Source organism: Hippocampus comes, unplaced genomic scaffold (assembly GCF_001891065.2).
Source record: "Hippocampus comes isolate QL1 unplaced genomic scaffold, H_comes_QL1_v1.1 scaffold144, whole genome shotgun sequence".
NCBI classification, from domain to species: Eukaryota; Metazoa; Chordata; class Actinopteri; order Syngnathiformes; family Syngnathidae; genus Hippocampus; species Hippocampus comes.
The window spans coordinates 948,203-975,768 of NW_017805782.1; the positions used below are offsets into that span (position 1 = coordinate 948,203).

The following is a 27,566-nucleotide window of genomic DNA, read 5'->3' on the forward strand; positions in this document are numbered from 1 at the left end:
CATACGACACAAAGAGTGTGGTTTGGGAAACACAAAGAACTCGAGATGAACAAAGGTGTCAAAGCCAGACGTGAAAGCAAGTCAAAAGCCCGCCAAAGACAAACCGTGGCAGGGTTTTTAACTTCCTGGTCCTGGATTTGACACCTCTGAAGATTGAGCAGATTGTAACAAGGTCCAAGATGGAAACAACAGGCGAAGGGCCTTAAAAGAATCGCTTGACCAAAGTAACACCCTGAATATGAGGCCATCAAATAGACAATGTGCGTTAAAATCCTAGATTTCCAAACCGCATGTGTTTTCACCTCTTGGGCGTGTCCACGTTCATGCACGTGGTTGGCAGAAGTTTGGATGGGAGAATACATCGAAATGAAAAGTAGTCCATTGGAGAATCTGGCCCTTAGTGACGTCAAATTGAATCGTTAGCTCAATGCGCAGTTTCCTGAATGTGAGTCGAATTGGTGTTTTATTTATTTCCGTGTGCTGGTGCCAAATGCTGTAACTTGTTGGCATTTGCTGATAACGAGAGACCATGGGACGAGCATTCTCAACCTAAAGACCACATCAAGTACCAATGATGATGATGATGATGATTGTTGTTGTGGCGGGTCCTTTTTGCTTAACAGAACTGTGACACGCATTACCTCAGATGTGGAAAATGTCGAGCTGCACATGCTGACATAGCGTCCGTCCGTCCGTCCTTGAGAGGCGTCCTTCCTGTTTTCGTGTCCGAATGACATGCAGAGTCATGGGAACCCATCGAAGCGTTTTACATCTGTTGTGTTTACATATTTCCAACGCTGTTCTATCATTCCGTTTTATGAGCCTAATTGCCTCTATTCAGGTCAGTCCTTTGACCGGTCGGATATTTCCTTGCTTATAAACTGCTGCTTATGTTTGCCATCGCTTTGCCCTGCGCTTTGAATGTGCATAAGTGTCATTTGCCCCCCCCCCCTCCCCCCAATGCTCTCGACATAGGATCCGTGTTGCCCAAAGAGACGATGAGTGTAAAATGTAAATAGTTTTGATTTTTCTCTGCTGTGATTACTTACAAGTGCCTTAAAAAAATGCCTTGCCTTTCCACGGAACACGTTTTCAGTTTTTAAAGTGTCTGGGCTAACATGCGCTTTTCCACCTTTTGAAATCATATTTCTGATGATCTTTTATGACGTATGCTTTTGTCTTCTTTGTACTTTCAACTATCCACTACAGCGCGTGTGTACGTTTAGGACTCGCGCCAATTATAGATCCAAGATTGGGTATAAAGCCAACTAATTTCCGTCCCTTTTACGTAGCCCCAACCTATGACGAAATGCTCAGTTGACATTTTATTTGCTGTGCCAGGTTTTACCCTGTCAAATTCCAAGTATCTTTGTAATGTTGTCTGGAGCAGGATAATGTCATTATGAAAAGGAATTTATGAAAACTGTCATGTCAACGAAGTTTGAAAAAAAAAAAGAAAAAGTTAAAACGTTTTCTGTGACTTTCTCCTTATTTATCCACCCGTGTGTGTGTGTGTGTGTGTGTGTGTGTGTGTTTGTTGAGCTGCTTCTTTGTCCCTGCTTAACAGGTAACCGCTGCGGGCAATTGGGTGGCAGAAATGTGTGTCTGTCGCAGTAAGTACAAACAAAAATCCTGTAAGACGGAAGAGTTGACAAATATTGATTCGTCCACAGGAGAAACTTTATGACGTGACCAAAGCTTACTTTGGGCTACGTTATCCAATGAACTCATGGGGATGAAAAGCTTGTGGCATTCTTTCAAACACTAGAGGTCGCCAGGTTTCCTACAAAGACATGAACGAATACAACTCAAAACGGGAAAATACTAAAGAGCTCCCACTCCGACCATTTATGAATACCGCGAGCTCTCGATACCACGTGGCGCTGCTGCTCAAGATACTTCCCAACGGATACGCTGAAAATGTCTTTCAAAGCTGGATCATAATAGTGACGGTTACTTCGAAACCGTAATTACGTCTCCTTTTGACGCAACCCCCCAAACGAGGGTAGTACGCCATCGTCCGATTTCGGGAGTTGTCTTTGAATAGACGATCTTTGCTTCGGATTCACCCCAGCCCCAACTCGCTGACGCAGGGCGGCGCGGTGCTCTTCGCTGTCACCTCTGACCCGCCCCGCCGTTGACGGGATGACTGACGAGCCGGGAGCCTTCGCCTCGTCGTTTGAGGAGGAGGGAGCTTCACCTGCCGAGTGAAAGGCGACGAGCGAGGCTCGCCCATTTGCAATGGCCTTCGACTTGTAGCGGCCGTGAGAGATTTCCCGACCCCGTCAAGTGACGACGACACCGGTGAGCGCCGATGTCTGCCGCGTCTTCGCCCGCAGCCGCCGCGGTGAAAAAGAAGCACGTCCGCTTCGCCAGCATGGACGACGAGCAGGAAGAGGACACCTTGTTTGACAAGAGGAAGGACGCCGAGCGAGGCGGTCTCAAGAGTGCGCTCAAGGCGGCCAAGAGGAAGACGAAAGCGGGATGCGGCGACCGGGTGAAAGTGGTCGGAGGGGGCGGACGCGCGTCGTGCGGCCGCTGGATGGTCAGCCTGACACTCTGCGCGTCTTTTCTGGGCCTGGTAAGAAGACATCGGCGGCGGCGTCGTCGTCGTCGTTGAATAAACTATCAAAAATGAACGGGTTGTGGACAGAAAAGGGGGGCGTGGGACATCGCAGTCTTTTGAACAAGGTAGCAGTAACGGGGCGGTGCATCCACAGAGAGACCCCCCCCTCCCACTCCCCAAAAGCAATCAGGATAGAAGGGAAACAACATTGCGTAAAACTGAACTTTAAAATTCGAGCTATGGGGCATATGAAAAAAGCACCTCACCGATTTGCATATCAAAGGTCATGACCTCAGCCTTTTTTTACTTTTAGGGGATGGGTATCTCGGTGATCGGACCCACGTTTGAGGACCTGGCTTCAAACGTGAAGAAGGACATCAGCAATATTTCCTACATCTTCGTCGGCCGGTCTGCAGGCTACATCGGCGGCTCACTTTTGGGAGGTGTTCTTTTTGACTGTCTGAACCCCAATCTGCTGCTAGGTAAGCCCCGCTCACATCCAGTCTCAACGACGGCACGGTTTTCCTAAAGCGCATTTTGTTGGCTTTCCAGGTTTTTCGATGCTGATCACGTCGTGCGGAATGTGCGCTATCCCTTTTTGCAAACATGCCCTGCTGCTCACCGGCTTCATGTCCAGCATCGGCATCTCGATGGGGATTCTGGACACAGGTAGGACAACAGCTGGAAAACTACAAGCCATGTTCCCCAACACGATTAGGATTTTTTTTTTTGGTCTTGTACGTGACCGAGCCTTGGCTATGCCTTTCGGAATCAACCGGAACCGCCGTTTTGTTGACATAGTAACTGGTTGGGCGAGTCCACTTTCGATGACAATTCCAACTTGACGAAACGCTCGTTGTCTCTTTGGATCAAATCAAAGCTTTCAATTCCGCTTCCCGCTAATCGAGGTGGGAGTCTTTCTGTCTATGGCCTGATTTCCAAATGCTTCCAAGCCGAGCCGTTGAGTCGATTGGGATGCGCGTTTCCTCGTAAAGACCACGATTGAAACTCCCCGGGATTTGTGCAAAGCCTTTGTTTTGCTATCCGGCAGGTGGGAACGTCCTCATACTGCAGACGTGGGGCGAGCAGGCCGGACCCCACATGCAGGCTCTCCACTTCAGTTTTGCCGCCGGCGCCTTTGCGTCGCCAATCATCGCCAAGCTGCTGTTGGGCCACCACGGCAACAGCAGCGGCGGCGGCGGCACGGCAAGCGTCTCGAGCAACGCCACGTCCCCCGTCGCCACGTGGCCCATCGCGAACGACGATCACGCCATCGTCCGGCTGGTCCGCGGCGGCGGCGGCAACCCGACATCCATGTGGGCCAACGTCGTGATCGGCCTGTTCGTCCTCCTCACCTCCGTCCCGTTCTTCCTGCTCTCCGTCGGCGGCGACGCGTCGCGCGACAAAGGCCGGCAGCCCTCGGCGAAGCCCCCGGTGGCCCGACACCACACGGCGCTCGTGGCCCTGCTCTTCTTCTTCTTCTTCGCCTACGTCGGCGCCGAGGTGGCCTACGGCTCGTTCATTTTCACCTTTGCCAAGGATTTTGCTCAGATGACTCAGTCCCAGGCGGCCGGCTTGAATTCGTTATTCTGGGCCACGTTTGCCGCCTGCCGGGGGCTGGCCATCTTCTTCGCGTCCTGCATGTACCCGGGCACCATGATCCTGCTCAGCCTGGTGGGCACCACGCTGTCTTCCCTCTTCCTCTGCCTCTTTAGCAAGGACAAAGCCATGCTGTGGATTTGCACGGCCTTCTACGGGGCTTCCATGTCCTCGACTTTCCCCAGCGGGATTTCCTGGCTGGAGCAGTACACCACCGTAACGGGTCGCTCGGCGGCGGCCTTCGTGGTGGGCGCCGCCCTGGGCGAGATGGCGTTGCCCGCTCTTGTGGGCTTCCTGCTCGGAAAGATTCACGGACACCCCTTGCTGATGTACGTGTCGCTGGGCACGGCGACCTTCACCGCCATCCTTTTTCCGGTCATGTACAAGCTGGCCTCCGTCTCCGCCGGCCCCGTCAGAAAACGCCACAGGAGGGGGCCGCCCGACGCCGACGACAGCGAGTACCGACGGGCGCTGCTGGATTCGGGAGCGATTGATGAGGAGGAGGACGAGGAGGAGAACGACGCCGATCAGTGGAACGATGCGGACTTTGAAGTCATCGAAATGGACGACACGGCGAGTCTCGTCGGTTCGCCCGGTAAGGCGGCTTCTTCCTCCAACCCCGATGGTGGCGCGGCTTCCTCCGGCACGCAGATGAGCGAACCTGCAAAGGAGTCCTCGTCATCCGACGCCATTTCCCTGGTGGGAGACTCCCCCAAACGCAAACTGCTGCTCTTTGCTGACAGAGTCAAGAGAGACTGAAATCTCCTTTTCAGATTTCCCAACACCTGATTTTAACCACGATTTGTCATCACCTGCGGACAGAGATGTTGACCAGCAAAGAAGAAGAAGAAGAATACCCTGCCTGGCCAGAAATGGCGCCTGTCGATTGTTTGGCTTTGACCCGTTCACCGGCAGCCCGGTTCAAACGGATCTTGGACTTGGAAAGCCATCAATGGCGGCGGCCGAGTTCATTTGAGTCTCCGGCGATTAAAAACGAAGGACGTGCAGACGTCAACGCCGATTCTGACCCACTTCTTCTGTTTACAAGTCAACTCTAGGCGAAGTTCCATCCATCTGTTTTCCATCAGTCAAAACAGAATAGAAAATGGAAAACAATGCATCGGCCCCTCAAATTTGATGCCAACGAATGCTCGAGCGGCAAAATGCCATCGTTTTTGTGTGTGCTAAGTGTATCATCACTGTGATTCAACCTTTTAGGTTAGAAAAAAAAACATTTGAATGCGAGAACTTTTTATTCAATCAATTTCAACCCACAGCAATAGCATTTTTTTTTCTTTTTACATTTTTACTAACAACAGATATTCAGATCTTGACATGGTTTGATGACAGACAGCACAGAGTTTGAAACATACTTACCAGTAATGCACAGATAGACGTTATCAAAACAGTATTGCAACAGTCCCTGGTTTAGAAAACAAAACAAACAAAAAAAAAAAAAACGCTCGAATTTCATACGAGATGAGCAAGAAGCTCAAACGGGCATGAATACAATCAAAATGGCATCCCTCAAGAGAATGTACAAAAACAGCATTCAAGCTGCGGATGGAACCGGTTTCATGTCGATACAGTGAGAATGGAAAATGACTTGTACATGCTTCCGTACATTAAACTGGAGTCCGATGTCCCGTTAGTCATCCAGTTGGCAATGACGTGTGCGATGTGGCAGCTTCACATCATTGCCAACTTGATGAATGAATGGACATGGCGCTAAATGGTGAATGTTGTAGTCAGACTTTTTTTTTTTGTGTGTGGGTTGGGGGGAAGGGGGGAGGGGGCCTCAGCTTGGCCGCAGCAGCTGGCGACAGCCACAATCAACAAATAAGCACGGATTGAATGAAACGTAGTGATGCCCTATGAGGGAGGTTCAAACGAGACGATACTTGTATAACAAATACTCTTGAGTAGGTAACGGGACACGATGACAACCCAGCAGGGTTCAGTTGAAGCACCGTTGAAATGTTTGGAAGTCAACACCGAAATGATGATGATGATGATGATGGCGGCGGCGGCGGAGCGGCCGTTAGCACCAAAGTGAGCCGCCACGTCGGGTGGCGGTCACAAGTCGTCGAGCAGCTGTCGGAGGTACGGCGCCTTGGAGAGCTGCCGGCTCACCCGAGTCAGCTTGTGGAGGACGGGGCAGTCCAGCGACACGCACGGCACCTGCCGCTCGGCGCAGCCGCTGCAGTTCTTGCAGATCTACGCGAGCGAGAGGCGACAACGGTAAGAACGCGTCGGCGCTCGGCTCCGGCCCGCTCGGACGTCCGCGCGACGTCGCCGTACCTCGAGTAGCCGGTCCTGTTCTCTCTCTCGTTGTCCGATGTCCTGCTGGAGGGTGACGGCCACGCGCTGGGGCGACGCCCGGCAGCGCGAGCACACGCCCAGCTGGGTGAGCTCGTCGCACACGGGACAGTGGAGCGTGGTGAAATACTGCGAAATGGTGCCCTTCCTCGCAACGCCCTCGCCGCCGACGCCTGATGAGCACGAGGCCTTCTGGATCTGGACAGAAAAGGGGGATGTTGCCATTGGATGAGACCGCCGCCACTTCCCAGGACAGGAGTCTCGAAGGTCTCAAGATTGATTGTTTCCAAACGGCAGACAGACTAGTTGTCCATATTTTGCATGCTCTTGTTTGTGTGTTACAGGTCAACAGTTAGTTCACATCCATGCTAACTTCCTTTAGCCTTCCGAGGGTCTTTTGCGCGACACAATTATATGGTTTGGTTTCAAATGTACAGCGTTTAACTGTCTTTTTTGATGGGTCAAGTTTAACAGTTTAACTGGGAATGAGGAAAAAGCTTGAAGAGAGCCTTTTTTTTTTTTCATGTCACGTCTCTTTGTTGATGTCGGGAGTGAGACTCAGGAAGACTTTAAAAAGTGTGATTTACGAGCATTAAGTGTGACCTGTCAGCTTTAATGTGTTTAAAGTAAGTAGTAAGCCTAATCAAGATGCGGCAACACATCTCCCGAGTTTCAAGTTCCAAACTGTCGTGCGACTGTTTACATGGCGGTTCACCAGCAGGGGGCGTGTGTGCTCCCTCAGAGAGCAGCACTTTGTGCACTACACTCCCTCTTTTGTTCTCAATTAATGACCCTGCCTTGAGGACGAAACAGGAAACGGCGGGGGGGGGGAAGCTCCGCGGTCTGTAAGCCGCCTCACCCGGGGAAGCTCCTGGTACCAGCTGAGCACGTCGACACCAATCAGCTGGAACATGCGGCCCAGCGGAGGCAGGATTTGCTTGGTGATGTAATAGGAGGCGTTGAGGCGGAGGCCGGGGTCCTGCAGCACTTCCAGGGGCCGGCGGACGAGCTGGATGAGCGGCACGCCGGGCATCCCGTACACGATGACGTAGGGCACGCGCTCCCCCACGCGAGGCTCCAGGCGACGGTCGTACGCCATCATGCGCCTGCGGCACAACACGGACCGGGGCATGACGAGCAACCCATCGCATGTCGCGCGACATGTATTCTTTTCATCGGTCAGGAACCCCCCCCCCCCCTTCCAAACGCAAATGAAAGTGATTTGCAATGGGCCTAACACGCACGTGCCTGAGCTCATCATGCAAAATTGGCGATGTGGAACCATAAGAGTCCACACCCGCGCGGGAGTAGTTAGACGGCCACAAACGTCATACGTAGGTTTCGACTTGAATTGGGCGCTCGGAACTGCGGTGGCAATTCGGTTTTAGGTGCGCCTCAGCAACCTGGCTTGCGCAGCCTTTACAAGCCACGTTGCTAGGCAACAGACGAACGCGTAGCCAGACGACGAGCGGCGGGAGGATTGAGCGCAACAGCAGGAGACGACGCGCTTTTCCTTGCTCTCTAACGCAAATGCAAATGCGCTCGTGTTTTCCCACAGATGGAAAGAAGCCCGCATGCGCTCCCCGACGACGAAGAACAGCGTGTCGGATTGGGCCCGACAAACTGCGGTTGGCGTTCCCCCGTGCTGCGTTTGCCTTTGCCGGTAAATAAGAAACGGTGGAAAAGTCAATGGGGTGCATTAGGAGCAACCTCGAGCCCAAACCTTTGGCGTCTGCCTTTTTTCTGTATTCCGCGAGCGCAGAAGCAGACAACACACCTGGTGAGCTCCAGCGCAGGGACGCAGGCACCGGGCCGGTAGGAGGCGCCGCCTCTGTATTCCTTGGCAAAAGTGAGGTCCTGCACGCTGGCCCGCCCGTCCAGAACCTTCACGCACTGGCGCTGAACAAACTGCTTGACCTGGCTGATGTCCCGCGTCTCAAAGAGCAGCTTGACGGAGCGCTCCAGAATCTCGAGAGGAATAGAAGAGGATTCGTTTCAATCAAGAATTTCACCTTTCGATACAAGGTGTGTACGTGTATCGTAACGTCGGGACGTTGAAGGAATAGTGACGGACCGAGAGTCAAAGGCTGGCAAAGGTGTGGGATTGTGGAGCGCTGAAAGAGTGGGAAGACAGGAAAGGGAGCAAAGGGCTGCGTCGGAGCGGTTACCTTGGAAACAGCGGGGCAGCCATCGCGTCGTACCGTCTCGATTCCTTTGGCGTCGAAGACCGGCTCCTTTTGGCCGAGGCTCTCGTACATGTAGCCCACGTAGCGCTTCTTTGTCTGCAGCACGCAGGGCAGGTACACCTGAGGCAGACCCCCGTCAGCTATCTCCACGCACGTGAATCCGGCGCGCTGCTTTCGATTACCTTCTCAAATTTCAGCTTGACTGGCTTTGGGTTGGTCGCGGTCACCGCCTCGGCGATCTCTTCGCCGATCTTAAAGGCCTGCTCTTTGGTGGCGCCTTTCAACAAGACGAACATGCTGCCCGACGGGAAGCGTCATGTTATTTCCGATTTTTCCGTCTCGACGTTCCCGATTCACACACGGAAATGCCCCAAAGCGTTAAAAGCGGCCGAGGTACGGGCAACATCGTGATCGGTAGACGCGCGGAGAAACCGTTCATCGCCCATGTTGCTGTTTCGGGGCAAGACGGCGACAAAAAGGAGAGAGTACCTGTCGGTGTCTCCATACACCACGCGCGCTCCCCACTTTTTCGTGTCATTGACCAGCTTGATGGCTCTCTCCAAAGTTTCTCGGGCTTTGTGGACGATGCTGTCTCCCACCTGAAATTGCAGAAAAACAAAAACGAAATTGATTACCTAGGGTTAGAACTGCCGCTTTAGACTGCTCCGATGGCCCTTTCCCAGCGCGCTTGTGCTCGTGCTAGTAGCTAGTTCCGGGTCGGTGCTCGAGCCCGACTCTGGCAACCCCCCCCCCCCCACGTTGGGACACGCCTCCTTTCGGGGCTCACCTCCACGCTGGGCATGCGTCCAGAGTAGTTGGCCGCGGCGTAGCCGAAGGTGACGTTGGCGATGAGCTTGAGTCCGAGCTGACGAGCGTCCAGCAGCTTCATCAGCGCTTTTTCTTGCTTGTAGGCTTTCATCGACTGCTTCACCATGATGCGCGTGCGCAGGATTTCCTCCAGCATGCTGGGAAGGACGCCTTTCCGCACCGACGACTGCAAAGAGGAGAGGGAGAGGCCCCGAAGGCGTGAGGTGACAGCGCTTTGGGAACATCGCTCTTTTTGCAGGTGAGACAGTCAGTGAAGAAAAGGTTTTGTCCTCGGGGTCTTTCTAGAACCGAAGCTGAAAGGAATTGTCGGGGAACTCGCGTTTCACCTTCAATGATGAGAATCACGGTGATCGACCTTGATCAATGTCAATTCAAAATACAGATCCCCAAAGCAAGTTTGTCAGTCGTTCAATGTCGTACCTTGACGAAGGCGATGCCGTTGGGTGACACGCTGATATCGTTTCGAAGCTGGTAGAGGAGTTGCGGGGAAACGCGCAAGGAGGTGCAGCCAAACTTAAACTCATCTGTCCTGAAAGAGACACATCAACGAACAACGCATCCTCTTAAACCTTCGCAAGATAAAGTACAAACCTTTCCTAACGTCCGGATTTCTTGACTCTCAAAGACGACAGCGCAGGGGCGGCCAACCGTTTTTACAACGCGCATGAAACAAATTCGGAATGAGAATCCGAACAATTCCAAAGATCAACGGCAAGAATTCTGAACCCGCTTTTCGATTTTGGCCGCGCGAGCCCGTCCCGTCCCGTCCTTACGTTCCCAAGTCGTCCACGTGGCCGAGGCAAGTGGAGTAGCAGTAATTGTACGCGATGACGATGGAGGGATAGAGCGACTGGAAGTCCAGGACCACCACCGAGTTGCTGTAAAAGCGCGACTCGGGCTCCATCACGAGGGGCAGGCACTGAGGCGCCCGCTGCTGCGCTCGTTGCTGGATGCTGGGTGTCACCGGGATGTAGTTGAGCGGCTTGGCCACCCGCAACATCATGGACTCAACGCGGTACTGCGGGGAGAAGAGCAGGGAAAACGAGATTGATTCCCGCTCAGTGACTGTAGATATGCCACTGTGAATGCTTATCAGTTCATCGGTTAAAAAAAAAAAAAAAAAAAAAAGGAGTGGTGTGGAGAAGAAAAAAAAAATGCATGGATGGAAAGAAACGAGAGCTTTGCGTCGGTACCTGTGAGCCTCGCGTGAGAACGTGGAAGAACTGAATCCCAAACACTCTGGCCAGCTCGCTGGTCCTGCCGATGACGTCGCGCTGCAGCAGAAGTTGCATGGTGCCGTGCACTCGGCTCACATAATGGTCCACCATCTTCCATCTATCACAAATGCACGGCAAAAAAAAAAAAAATGTCGATCATGTCGATCAATTCAAAGCTGTGCTTTATTAGAGCTGAGCAATAAAACAACTTTCTAAATAAATGCACGAAAATTCATTTCAGACCAATGGGGAAAAAAATGGGGGCCATTTATATCATGGTGTGGGCCTGGTGTGGGGGGGGGGGGGTTCGCGAGGAGAAACGCTACAAATCATCTTCGGCGTGTGCAGTGTCAAAAACAAACCTGTAGAGGTCGGTGTTGTGATCAAACCAGTCCGACAACGTGCGGGGGCTGTACAGGGGGAAGCGCTGGTGGAGCACATGAAAGGCCACGTTTTCATAAGTGTAGTTGTTTAGCGTCACCTGGGAAGGGTAGGAGGCCAGGGAAGAAGAAGAAGAAAAAAAAAAAAACATGACTGAGATGAAAATGTCCGCAAGGGGCGGAAAACCAAACCGAAGTACAACAAAGCGGCGGCGGCGGGGGGGAAGTCATGTCGGGACGCTTACCTCTGTTTTCATGACCCTCCACAGGTTGAGGACGATGCGTCCGATGATGTGGATCTCAGTCATTGTGTCCGCTCCGTACTCGTCCCTTTCTGCAGCAAAGCGGTTGTCTCTGGAGTCACCTGAGGACACGCGCGGAGCCAGCCGGACAAGCGGTTACCGGGAGGCTTTCCAACGGACACTGCGTCACAGGTTAGAACTCACATCTCTGCTATTATACACACCTTGAAACACAGTGGCATAGCGCATTAAAAAAAAAAAAAAAAAGTGGAGTGAACACCAGGAGCGTACTCATGTCCGCGGAGGAGGAGGACAAGCTATTGCCAGGAATTGCGCGAGGGTACTCCCTCACACAGCAGTAGGCCCCCCCCCCAAAAAAAACAAAACAATTTTGGTATGCGTGTATGTCTTTTGTGGCTGAGCTTTCTGACATGGGCGCAAACCGAGGTCCGTCTTACCTGGCACACGCGATAGCTGTTGACAGAGGTCGACTCCAACAACGGCGGCTCGCTGCAGAAGGTAACCCCACGAGCGCATCTGCACCTCATAACCAAACAGGATGTCTGGGTCGAACCTACAAAAGCGCAGAATAGCTCTTCACCTCCCGTATGAAGAGACGAGGATTTGAAAAATCAAATCACAACGCTCGATATTTGGTCCCAAACCTTCTCATGATGGCGACCAGTTCTTCAAACAGCATCGTCTCATCCGCGGCGTACTTCACCCGCAGCCCGGAGACGCCTGACCTGACCAGCAGGGGCGCTGCTGCTCTGTGGCCTGCCGAGTTTATGAAAACAATATTCACCCGCCCGAATGTACGCAAACAACTTTTGACCAGAGTCAAACGTTTGAGTTGCACTATTTCACCTTGGCCACGAGCGCCGTGGTCTTGATGCACCACGATGGCGCCTGTCAATTGGGAGCGGTCTACATTCGGCAAGGGAGCGTCGGAATTCAGGCAGTAGAATAAGGCACATATGGGGTCGAACTCGGGGTCGGCTTCGAGGTCACGTCGAGTTCGTGCATGAAGCTCCATTCCCATGAGCGTCAGGTGCTGGACCTGACGCAAAAAGACAATTGGTTCATTTTTGCGGCTGCATTTCAAACAGAGTAGGAGTTCCGTGCTCCCTCTTACGAGGACCGGTCAAGAGGCGAGCAGCAGCGTTTTGGAGCAACCGGAGACGCTTAATGCAAGATTGGCTGACCCCAAAGTCAAGTACGTTACAATTATCCACACGAGATGTGACCAAGGCGCGAACGACTTGTTTCAAAGCTTGCCTTTAGCCAACTGCCGAAGATGGAAAAAGCGCCATTGGACAACGGCACCAGTTTGCCGGTCCAGTTTGAAATCACGGTCCAGTTGAAGAGCTTTTCTCACCTCGTGGAGAGCTTTGGCATCCTGCAAGTTTTGCATGCTGACTTTGAAGCCGTAGGAGTTGGCTATGCTGGGGCCTTCGATCTGAGAATTCTCTCTCTTTGGAGCGTTCAAAGCAGCAAAATGGCTCTGTGCAACAAAAAAATAAAATAAAATAAAATAAAATAGTTGTCGAGCAAGGCACGGTCAATCGATGTGCGGTGGATCCCCGCACATCGAGGCGCCAGCGGATACAAATGTTCACAGATTTGAAAAATAAAAATAAGATGTCGTTTTTTTTCTTTCCGACCTACTTTCCCACCGTTGGTCTCACCTTGATCTGTGTGTTAAGCAACCCTCTTCTCAGCGGTCCTGCTTGGCTTCCCCGCCGATGCTGGATTCTCCCACCAATCGGGTCTTCTACAGGGGGAAGGCCAGAGGAGCGCAAATGAGGACAATACACAGCTTCCACCAGGAGAAGAAAATGGCTCCTTACCTTTGGATATGGGGGTGCTACACGCGGGTTCCAGATGTTCGGGGCTTCTCAGATGCCTCTTCACCAACGGCGTGCTCTGAAGGTGATCACGTTCCATCACCTGGTCTTCGTTCCGGCCGGGAGGGCTACGATGTCCACCCGCTCTTTCCGAGGACAGTCCGGGTGACGGCGCTTCGGGGAAGTTTTCGCTGCGCCTTTTTGGGGCGAACTCACCAGAGGGCGGCTGCCACGACGGCAGTTCCGAGGACTCTGGAGAACTGGCTTGCTCCTCCTCTGTTCCTTCATCGATCTCTTCCAGCAGGATAGAAGCTTCATCTGACATCGGACTCATTTCCGTCGCGTCCCCCCGAGAGCCGCCATTCTTCGCGGGAGACGACGCGAGTGACAGGTTCCGCTTCCTTCTCGTCGGAGTTCGGAGGCCGGGATTCCCGCACGGGTTCAAGTTGGAAGCGGAACAGTCGGGAGCAGCCGACTCCGCGTTGCCGCGCGCGTCGACGCCGTCCTTCTTTAGTAACTCTGCTCGTCGTATCCCCTTTTGTAAAGCCTCATACTGCTTCCTGGCTTCCAACCACAAGCGCACACGTTGGCGGCTCGGCGCCGTTTTGCAGGGCAGAAGGACGACCTGCTTGTCGCCGGTGGAGGATGGCTCAGTCGCAGCCTGATCTTGCTGCGACTGAGGTGGGCTTGGGGCGGCGGCGTAATGCGTCATGGCGGAGAAGGCGGTCTTCCAGAAATGCAGGCCCTCTAAAGACAGTTCCCCACCGAATTCCTTCAACTCCTTGACGAGTCTGGTTCCCACCGCTAGCTTGCGACCACCAACCTCCCTAGAAGGGGGGGAAAAAAAAAAAATCAAATACAAGCACAATATAAGACAGCGAGGTGACCGCCTCTGCATCCATTTCGTATCACGAGACGGACTCATTTCCATACGTCAGTCGATCTATTCTCACATGGGTTTTCCCGGCGCGTCAGAGGGATCGCTGCAGAAGGGCTCCTGGAAGGCGGCCTCCGATATCTCCAGGTCGAGCAGAGTGCCGAGGATCTCCTCCCTGCTTGGAGGGCACATGAGCGGCTTCAGAATGTTGGCTCCTCCCCCTGGTCCGCGCAGCAGCTGGCTCGCCCTCACCTGAGAGAGCGAACTGACGGAGCACGGGGAGCTACCGGGCGTGGCGGACGTCAGCCCGTCGATGCCCTCGAGGAGCTCGCCCGTCGGAGAGCCCTCGTGGCTGCCGAAGCTCGCCGAGCTTAAAGGGGGCGGGAGGACGGGCTCGCAAGACGAAAATAGGAGCTCTTTTCCTTCGCAGTGAAAGTCTTGAAAGGGGCTGAGGGGATGGGCGCCGCCCGACGACAAGTCACAATCGCTGCTCTGGAATTTGTCCGAGTCGATGAATGTGAGGTGGTCGGATGTGGACGCCCCGCGCTCGGGTCTGTCGAAGAGGTCGGGGCTGGCGGGCTTCACCCCGTGCCAGTCCGAGTCCTCTTTCAGGTCCTCGCCGTAACCCGAAAGCGGACCCTGTTTCTTCTCAAAGGCCAGCGCGTGAGCAGAGGCCGCTTCCTGAGTGGCGTCGCTCAAGAACTTGACTGGTAACATTTGATCCGTCAGGACAAACTGAGTGCCGCTGTAGGGGCTGGAGAACTCGGTCTGATCGATGGCATTGATGTCGAAGGAATAGTTGTGCGGGAGCTCCGGCGATAGGCCGTCTTCCATCAAATTGCCGGACGGAAGGAGCGAGCGGCCGTCCGACACGAGGGGCCGGCTGTCGTTTGGCTCGCTTTTCCGAATCCCGCCTTTGGCATCTTTGGGGTTGGTCGATTTGGGTGCCCGGGGTTTTCTCGGAGCGTTCGGGGGTTTTTTGGGTTTGCCTCGTTTCGTTGCGGGATCGAGCGACGCGCCGGGCTGAGCTTCGGCGGTAGAATGGCGGACAGCATCGCCCGCTTGCGTCTGCCCGCGCCGACTCTTTTGGTAAAGTTTCTTGAGGACCGACAAGCTGCACGGGGGCTGAGAGAGACCGGCGACCGGTCCGTACTCGTGGCCCGACCGTCGGGAGGCTTTTGAGAATCGAGCGTCTTTTGCGTTTTGCAGGGGCGGTGCCCGAGACGCCTCCTCCGTGCGAGGCTCAACCTTAACGCCGGAGGTCTGACAACCTTGCCGTTTCATCCGCACGTCCGTGACCGAGAGCTCGCCGTGTTCTGACTTTGGTTCCACAGACTGGACCGTTCGGTCTCGCTTGGTACCTTGATTTGCCAGCTTTTCAGACGGGGATGAGGAACCGTCTGGAAAAGCTCCCCGTGCGACGTCTTCACTTGGGTCAGGATTTTTCGGGTCCGCGGGCTTCTTTTTGGATGGCCGGCTGGCTTCGGGCATGTCTTCAGAGGTTTTTATTGGTTGGACAAAAGCCAGAGCCTTCCTCCGCTGTCTTGGAGGAGCTTTGGCGCTTTGAGAAGATTTGCGTTTTTTCACATCTTCCTCCGGAGGCTCAATCGCAGAACTCGTCACGTCTCTCCTTGCGGCACCTGTCGATTTCTGCGATCTGTTGTTTTTCCGCCTGTTCTGAGCTCCTTTGGTCGATGACGTCGGCGTTTGTTGCGCAAGACTGAGACACGGATCATTGAAGGTGGTCAGGAGTTGCTTTGAAGTCCCCGCATTCATAAGAGGGTCCGTTAGAGACCAACAGCGAGGGGACGCGGGGCCCGATTCAAACTTAGCATCGGCGAAGTCGCCGTTATCGTCGTCTGCCAGCTCACGGTCACGTGGGAAAGAGGGTAAACGGTGGCGCTTTTCGCAGCCCTTCGATCTTTTTGCCCTTTCACTTCGTCCAACTTGAAGTCTGGAAACGCCGTCAACTGTTTTTCTATTTGAGGAGTTGACTTTGGACTTTCGTTTGGCTTGTTTTTTGGCCTTTGACTCCGTGACAGGAAACTCGACTGCGGTCGACTCGGGCACCTTTGGCCAGAAGTCCTTTAGGGGCGCGAGTTTGTTGTACTGATCCAACTTGTCTTTTGTCAGTGTCACCCTCTGCTCTTCTGCGCTGACTTTGCACATTTTCACCAACATATTTTTCTCTCCTTTAAACCTGTTGATGATGATGTACTTGATGATGACCGGGGGTTCCTTCTTCCGCCGTTTCTGGTATTTTAGCTCCTGCCCACTGCGGACGTTGCAACCTTTGAGACGCTCTTTGACAGTCGCTGTGTTTTTCGACCGCGCGGCGCCCAAATATTCGCCGTCGCCGTCGTACAGCGTTTTGCGTTTGGTCCTCAGTGTGTATTTACCACCCGGCAGGGACGAAGCCGTCGTACAAGTTACTTTGGTGGCTAAATCTTGCAGGGGCCTGAAACCGTCTTCTGGCGGATCTTTAGTTTCCGCCGAGCAAGCGGGCGCGACGGCGGCGCAGGCGGCCGGTGATTCTGGCAGTTTGCCAACAGACGGCCCCGCGACGTCCGGCCGGTCTTGCGCGGTTGGCTTTTCCCCTCGGACGGGCTCGCCGACAAGGGACTCTGGCCGCACTGAATTCTCATCGCAGACCAGCATTTCCGTGTCCCCGATCCCTGGACGATCAGGCGTGACCGAGGTGCAACCGATGCTAACCTGGCTGTCGGAGGAGCAGCTTTCATCCACGTTCAATTTGTTCCTGGGCCCCGACAATCTTTTCTTATTTAATTTGAGCCTGGACCTGCGATGGTGGGTCTGTTCTATTTTGCCGCACGAATCCGGCAGCTTTTTGCCGAAAGGTTTCTTCCGGTTGAGGCAATTGGAGAGAATGACACTTGGGAAGAACTTGTAGTGCGCTTCCTGCTGGGCGACGATGGTCTTTTCCGTTTTATTTTCCTGATAGTCCTCATACCTGATTTTGAGCTCGCCGACGTCCCCCTCTTGGCCATCTTTGCTCATCTCGCCCTCCTGAGGGTTCAGAAACACCTCGCTTTCGAGAGTCGGAGGCGCCGAGGAAATGGTCCTCAGGAGGGGGCTGCGCCTCTCCAACTGGCTCAGGTCAAGGTCTGTCTTGGTGGAGCGGTTTCTCAACTCTGAGTAGCAGAGGGAAAAGGCCCTGTGGTTCTGAAGGATGGACAGGCAGTTTGTTTCCACGGCGGTCATGCTCTTTCGTCTTTTTGTGAGCTGATTGTTGTGAAACTGGAAGCTTTCGAGATCGGCTCGATCCAACGCTTGCTTGTCAAAGCTGAACGGCGGGTGAATGTCCTCGTTGTCCACGCAGATGGCGGATGCCTCCGGTTGGCTGATTGTTTTGCAGGGAATCGGGTGTTTGACCGGTGGGATGGAAGGAACTTTGGTCGTCACTTTGAAGCCTGTTGAACATTCGCTCCCGCTCTCCTGACTGCTCTTTGACTGAAAGTGTTTGTCGAGCGGTTGCTCCTTGTCCAGCGCGTGGACCGGGCTGCTGTGCTCCGGGTGTTGACACTCCAGAAAGATCTTGGCTGAGGAGGGGGCTTCCAGGTGGACGCTCTCTCCTGGGATATGAGTTCTTTTCATGATCATCTTCTCGGTGACGAGAAGGGAAGACTGGCTTCTGGAGCCGCTGTCTGTTAAGGATGAATCTGGGGAAACAGACGCACAAACAAAACCAATCCAAGTCACTTTTGAAAAGTCTCAAACATTCGATGTGCGGCTTCAAAATCTATTTCCGACGAATGAGCATTCAAATGGAAAAGAGCCGTTTCAAAATGGCATCGTTGATCGGGTACAGCCAAAGATGGCGACACGCTCCAATCTGCTATCGTGAGCTTCGAGCCGAGAAACTTAAGGCCGTTTATCACTGCGCGGGCCAAGGTTTCTGCTCGAGTTCCTCCTTTGGCCATCATGGGCTTGACTTGAATCCCACTCGTCCACCTTGAAAGATGGCTCGGGAGATTTTACGCCGTCGCCTCATTCACTCGGTGACACGATTCATGGAATATTGAACAATATTGACAGCAGAGCAACGACACTTTGCACGCTGTCGACGTCACGCCGGAGGCAAACCCAAAAGCAAACACTTGGAATGTCTTACCGCTGCTCTCATCCGCTGCCCCATCAAATTGGGGGATGGACAAGTTAGCAAATAAAGAATTATTAGCGCTCCACTCCATGTCGTCGTCAGAGGATTCCCGATGCTCATCACTGATGCTGTCCTGCGCCTCCTTGCCAGCAGACCTGCACACGGCAGGATGACAGATGAAGCCGCTGTGAACCGAGGTCATTTTATTCATGCGCAGCATTGCAGAAACGCACCTGGGAAAAGGGGAGCTTTCGAGGGGCTCGCTGTCCCATCGTTGTGACATTGTCAGACTGAGCTGTGCCTCTTCCTTGTCCAACTCGGGCTTTGCCTCCTCATCGTCGCTGTTGTAGTGGCAGCTTTTGGTACCCGCAAGGGACTGGGACTGTGAATTGTGCAGACCGGCGGTCCTGCAGTCATCCGCCAAGCCTGCCAGCAGTTCAATCATGGCGCGGTCTTGGCTGCTATCTGGACATTGATAACAAAAAGACAATTATACCAATTATCTTCAAGAAACTTTCACAATTCCCCCCCCCCCTTTTTTGTAGTTGCTCAGCTTATTCAATTGCGATCACTGCAATTCCTTATGTGTAATGGTCAATTTAGATTGCCGAAAAAGATATCGTCGCCAGCTATAGTGTAGCTTCTGCCTCCCTTTTAGTACATTGGCCCGAAAAGTAACATTTTTGTCAGGTCTTAGTATAATTAGGGTGAGGAAAAGACTCGAGCAAAGCTAAATGATTGCTTAGTTTAGCATGAAGACAAGAGGTTATTTTGGTTTGTTGCCACGAGCGACAAACCAACAAGCAAAGTAGCAGCAAACTGCAAAGTGACATCAATGTTGATGGTTATTGAGCAATGTCATCAGATTGTAGTCGATTACAATTTGAAAAAAACCAAATATTACTTGAGGACAATCTGTTTTCTTCACGTACCTAATAAAGGTGAGTGGTTGGACGTCTGAGAGGGCGGTAGGAAGCTCTGACGGCAGCAAACTGCAAAATGACATCAATGTTGATGGGATTGTAGTCGATTTACAATTTGAAAAAAACCAAATATTACTTGAGGACAATCTGTTTTCTTCACGTACCTAATAAAGGTGAGTGGTTGGACGTCTGAGAGGGCGGTAGGAAGCTCTGACTGCTCTCCAGGAGACATAAAATGGCCTCCTCATCAACAACAGCCTCCTCTGGGATCTTGCCTGGACTGCTCACAAATTCTTGGGAGACAATTCAAAGTCACAGTGAGAATCTCAGAAGCAAGCGACATGACAAAGCAAGGAGAGCGCCGACCTCCTGGATGCTCTCCGACCATAAGAGGTCACAATGAGAGCTCAATAACGGGAAATTGCAACAGAAAGTCACAAATGCGGCAGTGAGTTCAATAGCGAGGTCTCAAAATCTCACCAATTGTATTTATGTTGGCGTGAATGACAAATGTCTCATGTTCAGTTTTACAACAAACACGCTGACGTTTTTCAGCAAACGAAGGGCATGACTATCTTTGAAAAGCAAAGACTTATGGTACACGTGGCTCATTAAAATACACCACGCAGCATCTTGACCTGGCTCAGAGTCCCTGTGCACCTCCACAGCTGAAGCAGGTGTACACTGCGCTTCCTCCGGTGTCAAATGGAGAGAAGAATGCAGGGTGAGATCACCGAAAGCCTCTCCGTCACTCACAGGGGAAGCCGGCGTCCTGAATAGAAAGGGAACGTCCAATTTGTGCATCGTTCGGGAGCATCAAAAAGACAGAAATAGCATCGGTGGTCCTGTAGGAATGGCTGCCACGTGACGACAAAATAAGCGACCTTCTGGAGGTGCTCATGCAGTCACATCTTTTAAAGTCTCCTGTCTCATGTACGCAGGCAGTGATCGTGTGTGGAAATAGGAGCAGTGGCCGTGCAACTGGCTTTGTGTTTGAGACGTTATACGAATAGAAAAAGGGGCCGGCGAACAACCGGCCTTTGCAATCACCCAGACGGCCTCCCAACTCACCACAGAGCGGCCGTCAAATATTGAAATGCAGGCAAGACTGACGATTCCAAGCGGAAAACAATTTCTGGAACTTACGATGAAGTCGGGGGTTTAGGCAATAAACAGCGGACACTAAAAACAATACCCTGAAATTGCTTCCCGTTTCAGCTTGCCGCAGCAGGTCAATAACCGAAAACATTGCACTGTGGGGGGAAAAAAAATGTACAATACGGTGCAGGAAATCTACGACTTGGAAATTATTATTCGGGAATGCTAAGTCTTTCATTTAGTGGGGGGGAAAAAAATGTACAATACGGTGCAGGAAACCTACTACTTTTTAAATTATTATTCGGGAATGCTAAGTCTTTCATTTAGTCACAACCATGTTCATGTTGATGCCAGACGCCACCTGGTAGGAAGGTTAGTAGCATATTTGGACAAAGTAGATTCAGGGAAAGCAAGAAAAGAAAATGATGAAATTGAACACCAAGTCGCTTCACCGGCGTGCGGCATGATGACAATGATGCCTACTAAGTGCGCTTTTGACTTGAGTCTCATTATCATGCCAAGTGCTGGCAAGCCTCAAGAGGAAAGGGCTCCGGAGAGCGAGCGCGCGTGCCGCTGTCTGGCTCTCTCTTAAATCGTCTGCTTAATGACTTTAAAAAAAAGTGTCGAGGGGAGGAAGTCTGCCTGGTGTCAAGAGAGTACTGCTGTGATTAACATGTTCAGCGATCATGGTGGCACTGTGCGCTTACTGGCGCGCGAGCACTTTCATGGACTTAAGTCAATAAAAGACAATACTTTCAACATTTGGGATAATGCGTGTCGGGCCGCGGCCCGGCTCTTCTGGGCCTGTGAAAAGTTGCTTGGAATTAAGAAAATAAAACCTGCTTTCAATTTTTTTTGCACATCTTTTATTGTGAAACCTGTTTACAGTGTGCGTGAGTCGTTTACGTACAGGTGCTAAGGCCGAATCAGCGTGATTAGCGGCGAGTCGTCACTGTCATGGCCGCCCCCCCCCCAAAAAAAAAAAAACATTTCAAGAGGGACGCTGAAGAAAATACGGACTGTTGTTCAATATTGCTTGATAGAAGTCAGGGGCAAACCCGCGTGTTTCGTTTGCGGCGAAGGGGACGATAACGTGAGTCGGCATGACGAGACGCAGCGTGCGGAAAAATACAAACAATTGACTGAGGCTGGGAGAGCGCAGCTTCCCGAAGATTTGCTTAGCGAAGCTCGAAAAACAACAAGGCTATTTGACCAAGCTACACGCGGCCCGGGAAGCAGCAAGCAGGACCGGCTTTGGTGATATCGCGAGGAACGCCAAGCCATTTTCGGGAGGGGGAATTCGTTCAAGAGTGCTTGGTGGATTCCGCGGCGCTAACAACAAAACAAGTTCAACAAATCCAGGTACAGACCCTCACTTCTTTCTCACTGATGAGCATCTGTCATGTGTGCATATTTGGATTTTTTTTCCTGCGTAGTTTGACAGTTGGGACGAATAATGTTGTGCGTTATGTGACATGATTACTGGCATCTTCATGGAAAGTTAAGATCAAAAAGCGTTGTTGTGTTCATGTTGCTGAAAAAGAATGTTGCACAATTGCAATTGTTTTTGCACAATTTGACTGATCACCAGCCGGACCACAGATTTCTCTGTTAAAACAAAGCAGACTTTCTACCAGTGACAGTCACGCCATATCGTGGAAATCTGTAGTGTGTAGCAATGGGTTTTGTTTTTTTGTATGGGCATGATATGCTCTGCATTCCACTGAGGAATCAAAATATAAACACAGGTGACATGGTGGTTGTGAGAGCCTGGAGTCAATGTTTACTGAAAGCGCAATTTATAAGCATATGTTCCCCAACTCAATCCTCGGCATCTTATCCGATGTACAAGGATGACCATTCCCCAAGAGAGACACCCTTAAGGCCAGGGTCTGGTACCCGTCATACCACAGTGGTTGCTCATGCCCTCGTCGAACTACAATTGATTTAGTTTTTTCATAGGATGCATTTATATTGCTGAATTCCGCCTTTTGAGGATTCTGGTGTGTCACTCCTGCGATGGAGTCTGTGAAATGAAGCTTGAGGGCATCGGGAAACTGAAGATGCACGTGAATAAATAAGAACCAGTTTGGGTGGGGTCGCTCATTCATGGATTTCATCTTCTGATGGGGCCACGAATGACTTGTAAGCCTATATCCCCGGTTTCTATGTGCAACGGGCAAAGCGCACCACACACAGGTTAGGTTGCCAGTCAATTGCAGGGCATACATTGGGTGGTAACTATAGTTTTCCAGTCACGTGTCAGTGGGTCCCGCTGCGGTTTCGAGGCGAAGACGATGGATGAAAGGGTTTGAAAGGAGCAACTTACACATCGAACTCATTGTCCTTCAGAAGCTGCTTGAATCTTTTCAGGAAAATTTGCTCACTCTCAGTTGAAGTGACAAATGCACGCTCTGGAAAACAGAAGGAAAAGAAAGCAATTCCAAATGTTTTTTTCCAGAGCTCACATTCTTACTCGGACACCAAAAATCGAGTTTGGTCAAATGCTGGAAAAATAACACCTTCCAGTTTGATCAAGAAACCTGTTGTATTTCGAACTTTTCTGCTCACAACATGCTGACCTTGCGACTCTGGGGTTTCAATTTGAGAGTCTCTGTTCTTTTCTCTCCTCCGCTGCTTCTCATCCTCCCAGATTGCTTGTAGGCCGGGGTTCCTTCCGATTTGATCTGAGCAGATGACAGCACGTCGGCAATGAAATGTCAGCGACAAAAATACGTCAACTTTAACGCTGAGCGAACTTGTGTTTACATGCGGTCGATTACACTTTCAATCGTGATGGGCCGACTTCCGTGGACAAGTACGTGATTGGCATGTGTCGATCGAGGACAACCCATAGTGAGAATGTTCGTGTTTGTCTGTCCGTCTCATTGGTAGAAATGGTTGGGTGGGGAGAAAGTAACCCAGACGAATTACTTTTCGGTGCGGTTTCTGCTTTTGGAGAAGGGGCAATTTTGAATGACAAAGAGCACTTTTGATTTTCCTGAGCATGCTTACTGTCAATCTCGAGACGGTTGAGCACATCTACAGCAACGGCGTCAACTTCCAGCTCGCAGGTGCTCTGCCTCGCCACCTCATCCAGGACGAGGGAGCTGCAAAGAAACAGACAGGACACAATTTTTACAAGTCCCAAATACAACAGACCTCGTGGAGATGCCTTATTTTTACAGTTGAAGCCGCAATGGAGAGGGTGAGTAGCACCGAGTTCCTTGGTGCGCACAACTCCGAAGACCTGTCCTGGCGCCATCATGCCACATCACTGGTCAAAAAAGCCCACCGGCACCTGTACTTCCTCCGCAAACCGAAGAGAGCAAGATCCCCCCCCCCACCAATCGTGCAGACATTCTATAGAGGCACCATTGAGAGCATCTCGACCAGCTGCATCACCGTGTGGTACGGCGCTTGCCGAAAGAGTCTGCAGCGCATCGTGAGAGCAGCTGAGAAGACCATTGCTCTCCCCTCTTGCCCCACTCGTGGACATTTACAACTCTCGTGCGACCCGCAAAGCCATCCAGATCGCAGGTGACCCCACCCACCCATCTCACAGCCTCTTTGAAATCAGCTTAGATGTGAATTGCCAAATGGAAAAAAAAGAAAAACAAATTAAAAATAAAACCCCACATGGCTGCGTGTATAAAACAAGTTTCATTCAAATCGGTTCGAGTCCGTGTAAAATTATGTTCATGTGTCGATTCTGAGCAATTCCAATTCGAACAGTAACAAGCCTGGGAAATATTGATTCATCCTCTAAAAAGTTTCTCCCTTTTTAAAAGTGCAGACAAGGAAGTAAGACTTCCTCAAGGACAAAACTGCTTCACAGTGGTCATAAATAGCAAACTCAAACGTGGCGTTTCCAAAACAGCTCCCAGATCTCTCCTCGACTTATTCCTCAAGCAGCATCGCGGTCCGCGAGGTAGGACCCACCATGGAATGGCATTCTCTTCCCAGCGGCCAAAGGTGCCCCCGAGGGTGCTGTCGTTGAATTTGGATGTACACGGGCTCTTCCAGGGACTGTTGCCGGAATGAATGACGGGGGTCTGCTGGTCCGGGTCTGCCGGCACATCCCCTGAAACGTTTGGCATTTATTTGGAGGTTAATCGGAGGCTCCGTTCACACTGCAAGCTGTGGCGCTCATGTTACGGTGTCGTGTCGGCAGAATAGAAAGGCAAGAGGAGTTAGAAATGTTTCGAGGATCTGAGGCACGCTCCTCCATCTCCTTTTTTCGTGGAGACGTCGAGTAAAGATGACATCACGTTATTGCCAGGCGTAGAAAGAGAACCACGGCTGAATGACTACGGTCGCCACAAATCTCCATTTGATACTTCATGTTTCAATTGGGATTACATTCAAGTCGCGTGTAACGCCAACACCTGTCAATCACCCCTTTTGATGACGTGTGTGGAATATCTGCAAATGATTATTAATGCTGCAAAACCATCACTTATACAAATCCGATTTATAGCCACTAAAGTGCCTCAATTCAGATTGAACCGTATATATGACATGCATACAGTTAAGTTAATCGCCTTTAATGCCAAGAGCGTCTCAAAGGGCTTCACAAGGCCCGAGTTGACAAAGATCCCGACCGTTGTCCCCTACCTTCGTTTTTGAGTCGGCGGAACTTAACCGCCGCGAGGTTCAGCAGGTTCATGCCATACAGGTTGTAGTCGATGAAAAGCTGCAGCAGGTATGGGATGTGGCCCTCGTGGGGCTGGTAAATCTTGTTCATCACCGCTCCGCTCTGCAACAGTTCACAAACCCTGCCAGAAACGGAATGTTGGCGTAAAAACAGGAGACCGTTATAATACTCTTGATCGACTGTATCGACCGCGGAAGCTGCTCAAATCCGTTTTTACGATTCAAATATATTGGCAAGTACACCGAGCGGAGGGAAAGGTGGTTTGATCCCATTTTTTTGGAGATCTTTTAAGTTGCAGGTTAATTTCCACGGTTTGGTTGGTCCCGCGAGATATACTCAGACGGGACTTTCAAAACGTAGTCAATGCCCCATGCGCATATTACCTTTTGACCATCTGAGGATTGTACAAATAGATCTTCATAAAGTGCTTCTCCTTGGAGTGGTAACCATAGAAAGGCCTGGAAGACAGCGCAGTCCAAATGTCTCAGACGAATCGGCAGCATTTACGGGTGAAAGTTCCATTTGACAGTTCTCGTTTGGGTACTCACATGCCAGAAACCAGCACCACCTTGAAGATGTGCTGGACCTCGGAAGCGGGGTTTCCCATGGCAACGTTGAGCGCTCTGTCAATGCTGAAGGCCACCAGACGCAGGTACGGTTCCGGCTGCTGTCCGTGACCGTCGTACGGAATATAGATGTATGGGAACACTCCATGAAGGTGGAGACATGTCTTCTGACCTGCACAACGGAGCAGCATCGGATGATGAGCACAGAGCAGGACATTAAATAGACGTCAGTCACCAATAGCGTTATGTCAATCCAAGTATACAGCCCCGAGCCCGGCCCTGACTGTCCCCTGAAGACGTTGCTTGCAATTAAGAAAATAAAAGCGACAGTACTTTCACATTTTTGAATAATGCGCGTACAAATAGTTTCAAACCGTGTGTGGGGGGTATCGAATGGGCCCTTGAGGCTTTTTTTAAAAGCAAGCGATGTAAGATAGGTGGCTAAAGTAAAACAAGTCATTTGCCAGCTTTTGCGTAGCATCAGAGGTGGAACCCCAGCAACCGTGACATGAGTCGCCGACTTTCTGGGCAAAACCACTCACAAGTTCTACAGAGAGACTGAAACACGTAAGACTAGGCCGAAATAAACGCGAGAAAAAGTAAAGGCGTGCACATCAACCGTCGAGTCGAGAGCAGTCGAGTTTTAGCTCGAGGGAGCGCTGAGAGACACGAGGAGTCCATTCAGTCCGAGCGAACGTTGGAATGTTTACGGGGGAAAACCTCAGACCTTGGAGCACATCGTTTCCATGTTACCTCAACTGAACCTCTCAGAGCGGGCACGAAGAAGAAGGGGGAAGGCAGGAAAAAAAAAAAAAAAAACCCTATGACCAGAGCACAGTGCAGTGCGTGTGAAATATCAAAGTCGGCATCTAGGCCAAACATTGGCCACAGGCACAAGCAGGACATACACAAGAGCCGTTGTGCAGATTAGCGGCGGCATCCTTATTTGAATCGTGGAGCACATTGTTTCTAGTAAAGCTGCGCTCGCCATCGCTCGCAACTTCACTTGACTCCGGCTGAAAACTTTTGGCTTAAAAATCAACATAGGTGTCCATTTCTGTCCATTACCATGGCAACGTAGGACAAGAGTAAAAACAGACTTGTCGCTCCCCGTTGTGCGCTGAGCTAAGCTAATGGCTAAACTCACCCCCATCCACCTCTACCTTGAATGAATTAATGGCATTTCCGTTCATTTCAATGGGTCAAGATGATTTGAGATGCAAGTGCCTTGAGTCACGGATTAACTTCAACTTGTATCTCAAAGCCCCGCTGGACTTTGAATGATCCAATATTACAGTCATTCGAAAGAATTATGCCATGGAAGCATTCAGCTGGAAGGCTTCAAAGGAACAAAAGACTGGTCGCCAGTTTACTTGCACCCCACCTAGATTCGCCCTCTCTAATGACCACCTATCTGAATGTTAAGGCATGCGAGTTGGTGGGCTGTAAAAATCATTTCATGTTGAGGATTAGAAAGGCCCCGCTGAAGCTGAATGCAACAGTGGGAGGGTGCAGCGGAGGATGGGGGGGTTGGGGTGGTAAGGCTAAAGGCCGAACTAGCCCCAGTTGTAAACATGTTGCTTGAAGCCAGCAGGACAGGCCAATCGGCCGACACGACACTCGCTTCAATTCAAACAATCCGATTGGGCAAAAGCATCCGCCTCTCAGCGATGGCCTTTTTAGCAGCAGATGCAAGTTGAACTGAGCGCAAAAGCCAATGCACAGAAACGCACCGCAGCGATGCTATTTTTAGTCGCGAGAATCCCCCCCCCCCCCCCCCCCCCCCCGCTTTGAAATCAGCCTCCCCTCACACGCGGCGTACGCTGCGATGGAATTAAAATTTGATCCAAACAGACCCGTTGGTCTGCATTGCAGTCCCGGACCAAAAGTGGTATGTGGACACCAGTCTGGCTGTGCGGTGGTGTTTATTTTTAAAGGAAACGGGAAGACCATGTTTGGAGGTGGAAGGCAAATATCTGCTTTTGGCTAGAATGCACAGAATGGGGCCAATTTATTTCTAAGATATTTTTTTTAATTGTTGAAGTTGGCTGGCCCGGTGGACGACTGGTTAGCGCGTCGGCCTGGCGGTGCAGGGTTCGATTCCGGCTCCGGCCTTGCTGTGTGGAGTTTGCAGGTTCCCC

At 51.5% G+C, this 27,566-nt stretch overlaps 2 protein-coding genes across 4 annotated transcripts in view; one reads left to right on the top strand and one right to left on the bottom strand.

Moving 5' to 3' along the window:
* Positions 1-1,813: 1,813 nt before the first annotated feature.
* On the top strand, positions 1,814-5,596 carry mfsd4b (major facilitator superfamily domain containing 4B). Its single transcript, XM_019884975.1, has 4 exons — positions 1,814-2,581; positions 2,880-3,048; positions 3,119-3,235; positions 3,618-5,596. Exons 1-4 carry the CDS (start codon positions 2,315-2,317, stop codon positions 4,922-4,924), a joined length of 1,860 nt encoding a protein of 619 aa, XP_019740534.1. The 5' UTR covers positions 1,814-2,314; the 3' UTR covers positions 4,925-5,596.
* Positions 5,597-5,940: 344 nt separating this feature from the next.
* rev3l (REV3 like, DNA directed polymerase zeta catalytic subunit) overlaps positions 5,941-27,566 on the bottom strand; it is a 26,111-nt gene continuing 4,485 nt past the window's right edge. The window contains exons 2-33 of one of the 3 annotated variants that reach the window (XM_019884974.1): positions 25,408-25,597; positions 25,243-25,317; positions 24,820-24,980; positions 24,145-24,286; positions 23,218-23,312; positions 22,785-22,889; positions 22,532-22,616; positions 19,743-19,876; positions 19,269-19,397; positions 18,415-18,646; positions 18,194-18,336; positions 14,138-17,741; positions 13,375-14,011; positions 13,188-13,320; positions 13,026-13,111; positions 12,716-12,841; positions 12,205-12,397; positions 12,003-12,117; positions 11,796-11,911; positions 11,341-11,459; positions 11,078-11,196; positions 10,692-10,833; positions 10,272-10,516; positions 9,919-10,027; positions 9,458-9,664; positions 9,160-9,269; positions 8,853-8,967; positions 8,653-8,790; positions 8,262-8,452; positions 7,344-7,590; positions 6,467-6,682; positions 5,941-6,382 (exon numbers count right to left, since the gene is read on the bottom strand). In XM_019884974.1, the coding sequence (XP_019740533.1) occupies positions 6,242-6,382; positions 6,467-6,682; positions 7,344-7,590; positions 8,262-8,452; positions 8,653-8,790; positions 8,853-8,967; positions 9,160-9,269; positions 9,458-9,664; positions 9,919-10,027; positions 10,272-10,516; positions 10,692-10,833; positions 11,078-11,196; positions 11,341-11,459; positions 11,796-11,911; positions 12,003-12,117; positions 12,205-12,397; positions 12,716-12,841; positions 13,026-13,111; positions 13,188-13,320; positions 13,375-14,011; positions 14,138-17,741; positions 18,194-18,336; positions 18,415-18,646; positions 19,269-19,397; positions 19,743-19,876; positions 22,532-22,616; positions 22,785-22,889; positions 23,218-23,312; positions 24,145-24,286; positions 24,820-24,980; positions 25,243-25,317; positions 25,408-25,597 (8,600 nt within the window). In that variant the 3' untranslated portion in view covers positions 5,941-6,241. Of the gene's footprint in view, positions 6,383-6,466; positions 6,683-7,343; positions 7,591-8,261; positions 8,453-8,652; positions 8,791-8,852; positions 8,968-9,159; positions 9,270-9,457; positions 9,665-9,918; positions 10,028-10,271; positions 10,517-10,691; positions 10,834-11,077; positions 11,197-11,340; positions 11,460-11,795; positions 11,912-12,002; positions 12,118-12,204; positions 12,398-12,715; positions 12,842-13,025; positions 13,112-13,187; positions 14,012-14,137; positions 17,742-18,193; positions 18,337-18,414; positions 18,647-19,268; positions 19,398-19,742; positions 19,877-22,531; positions 22,617-22,784; positions 22,890-23,217; positions 23,313-24,144; positions 24,287-24,819; positions 24,981-25,242; positions 25,318-25,407; positions 25,598-27,566 lie in introns of all 3 variants that reach the window. The other 2 variants (XM_019884973.1, XM_019884972.1) reach the window with 2 other exon arrangements.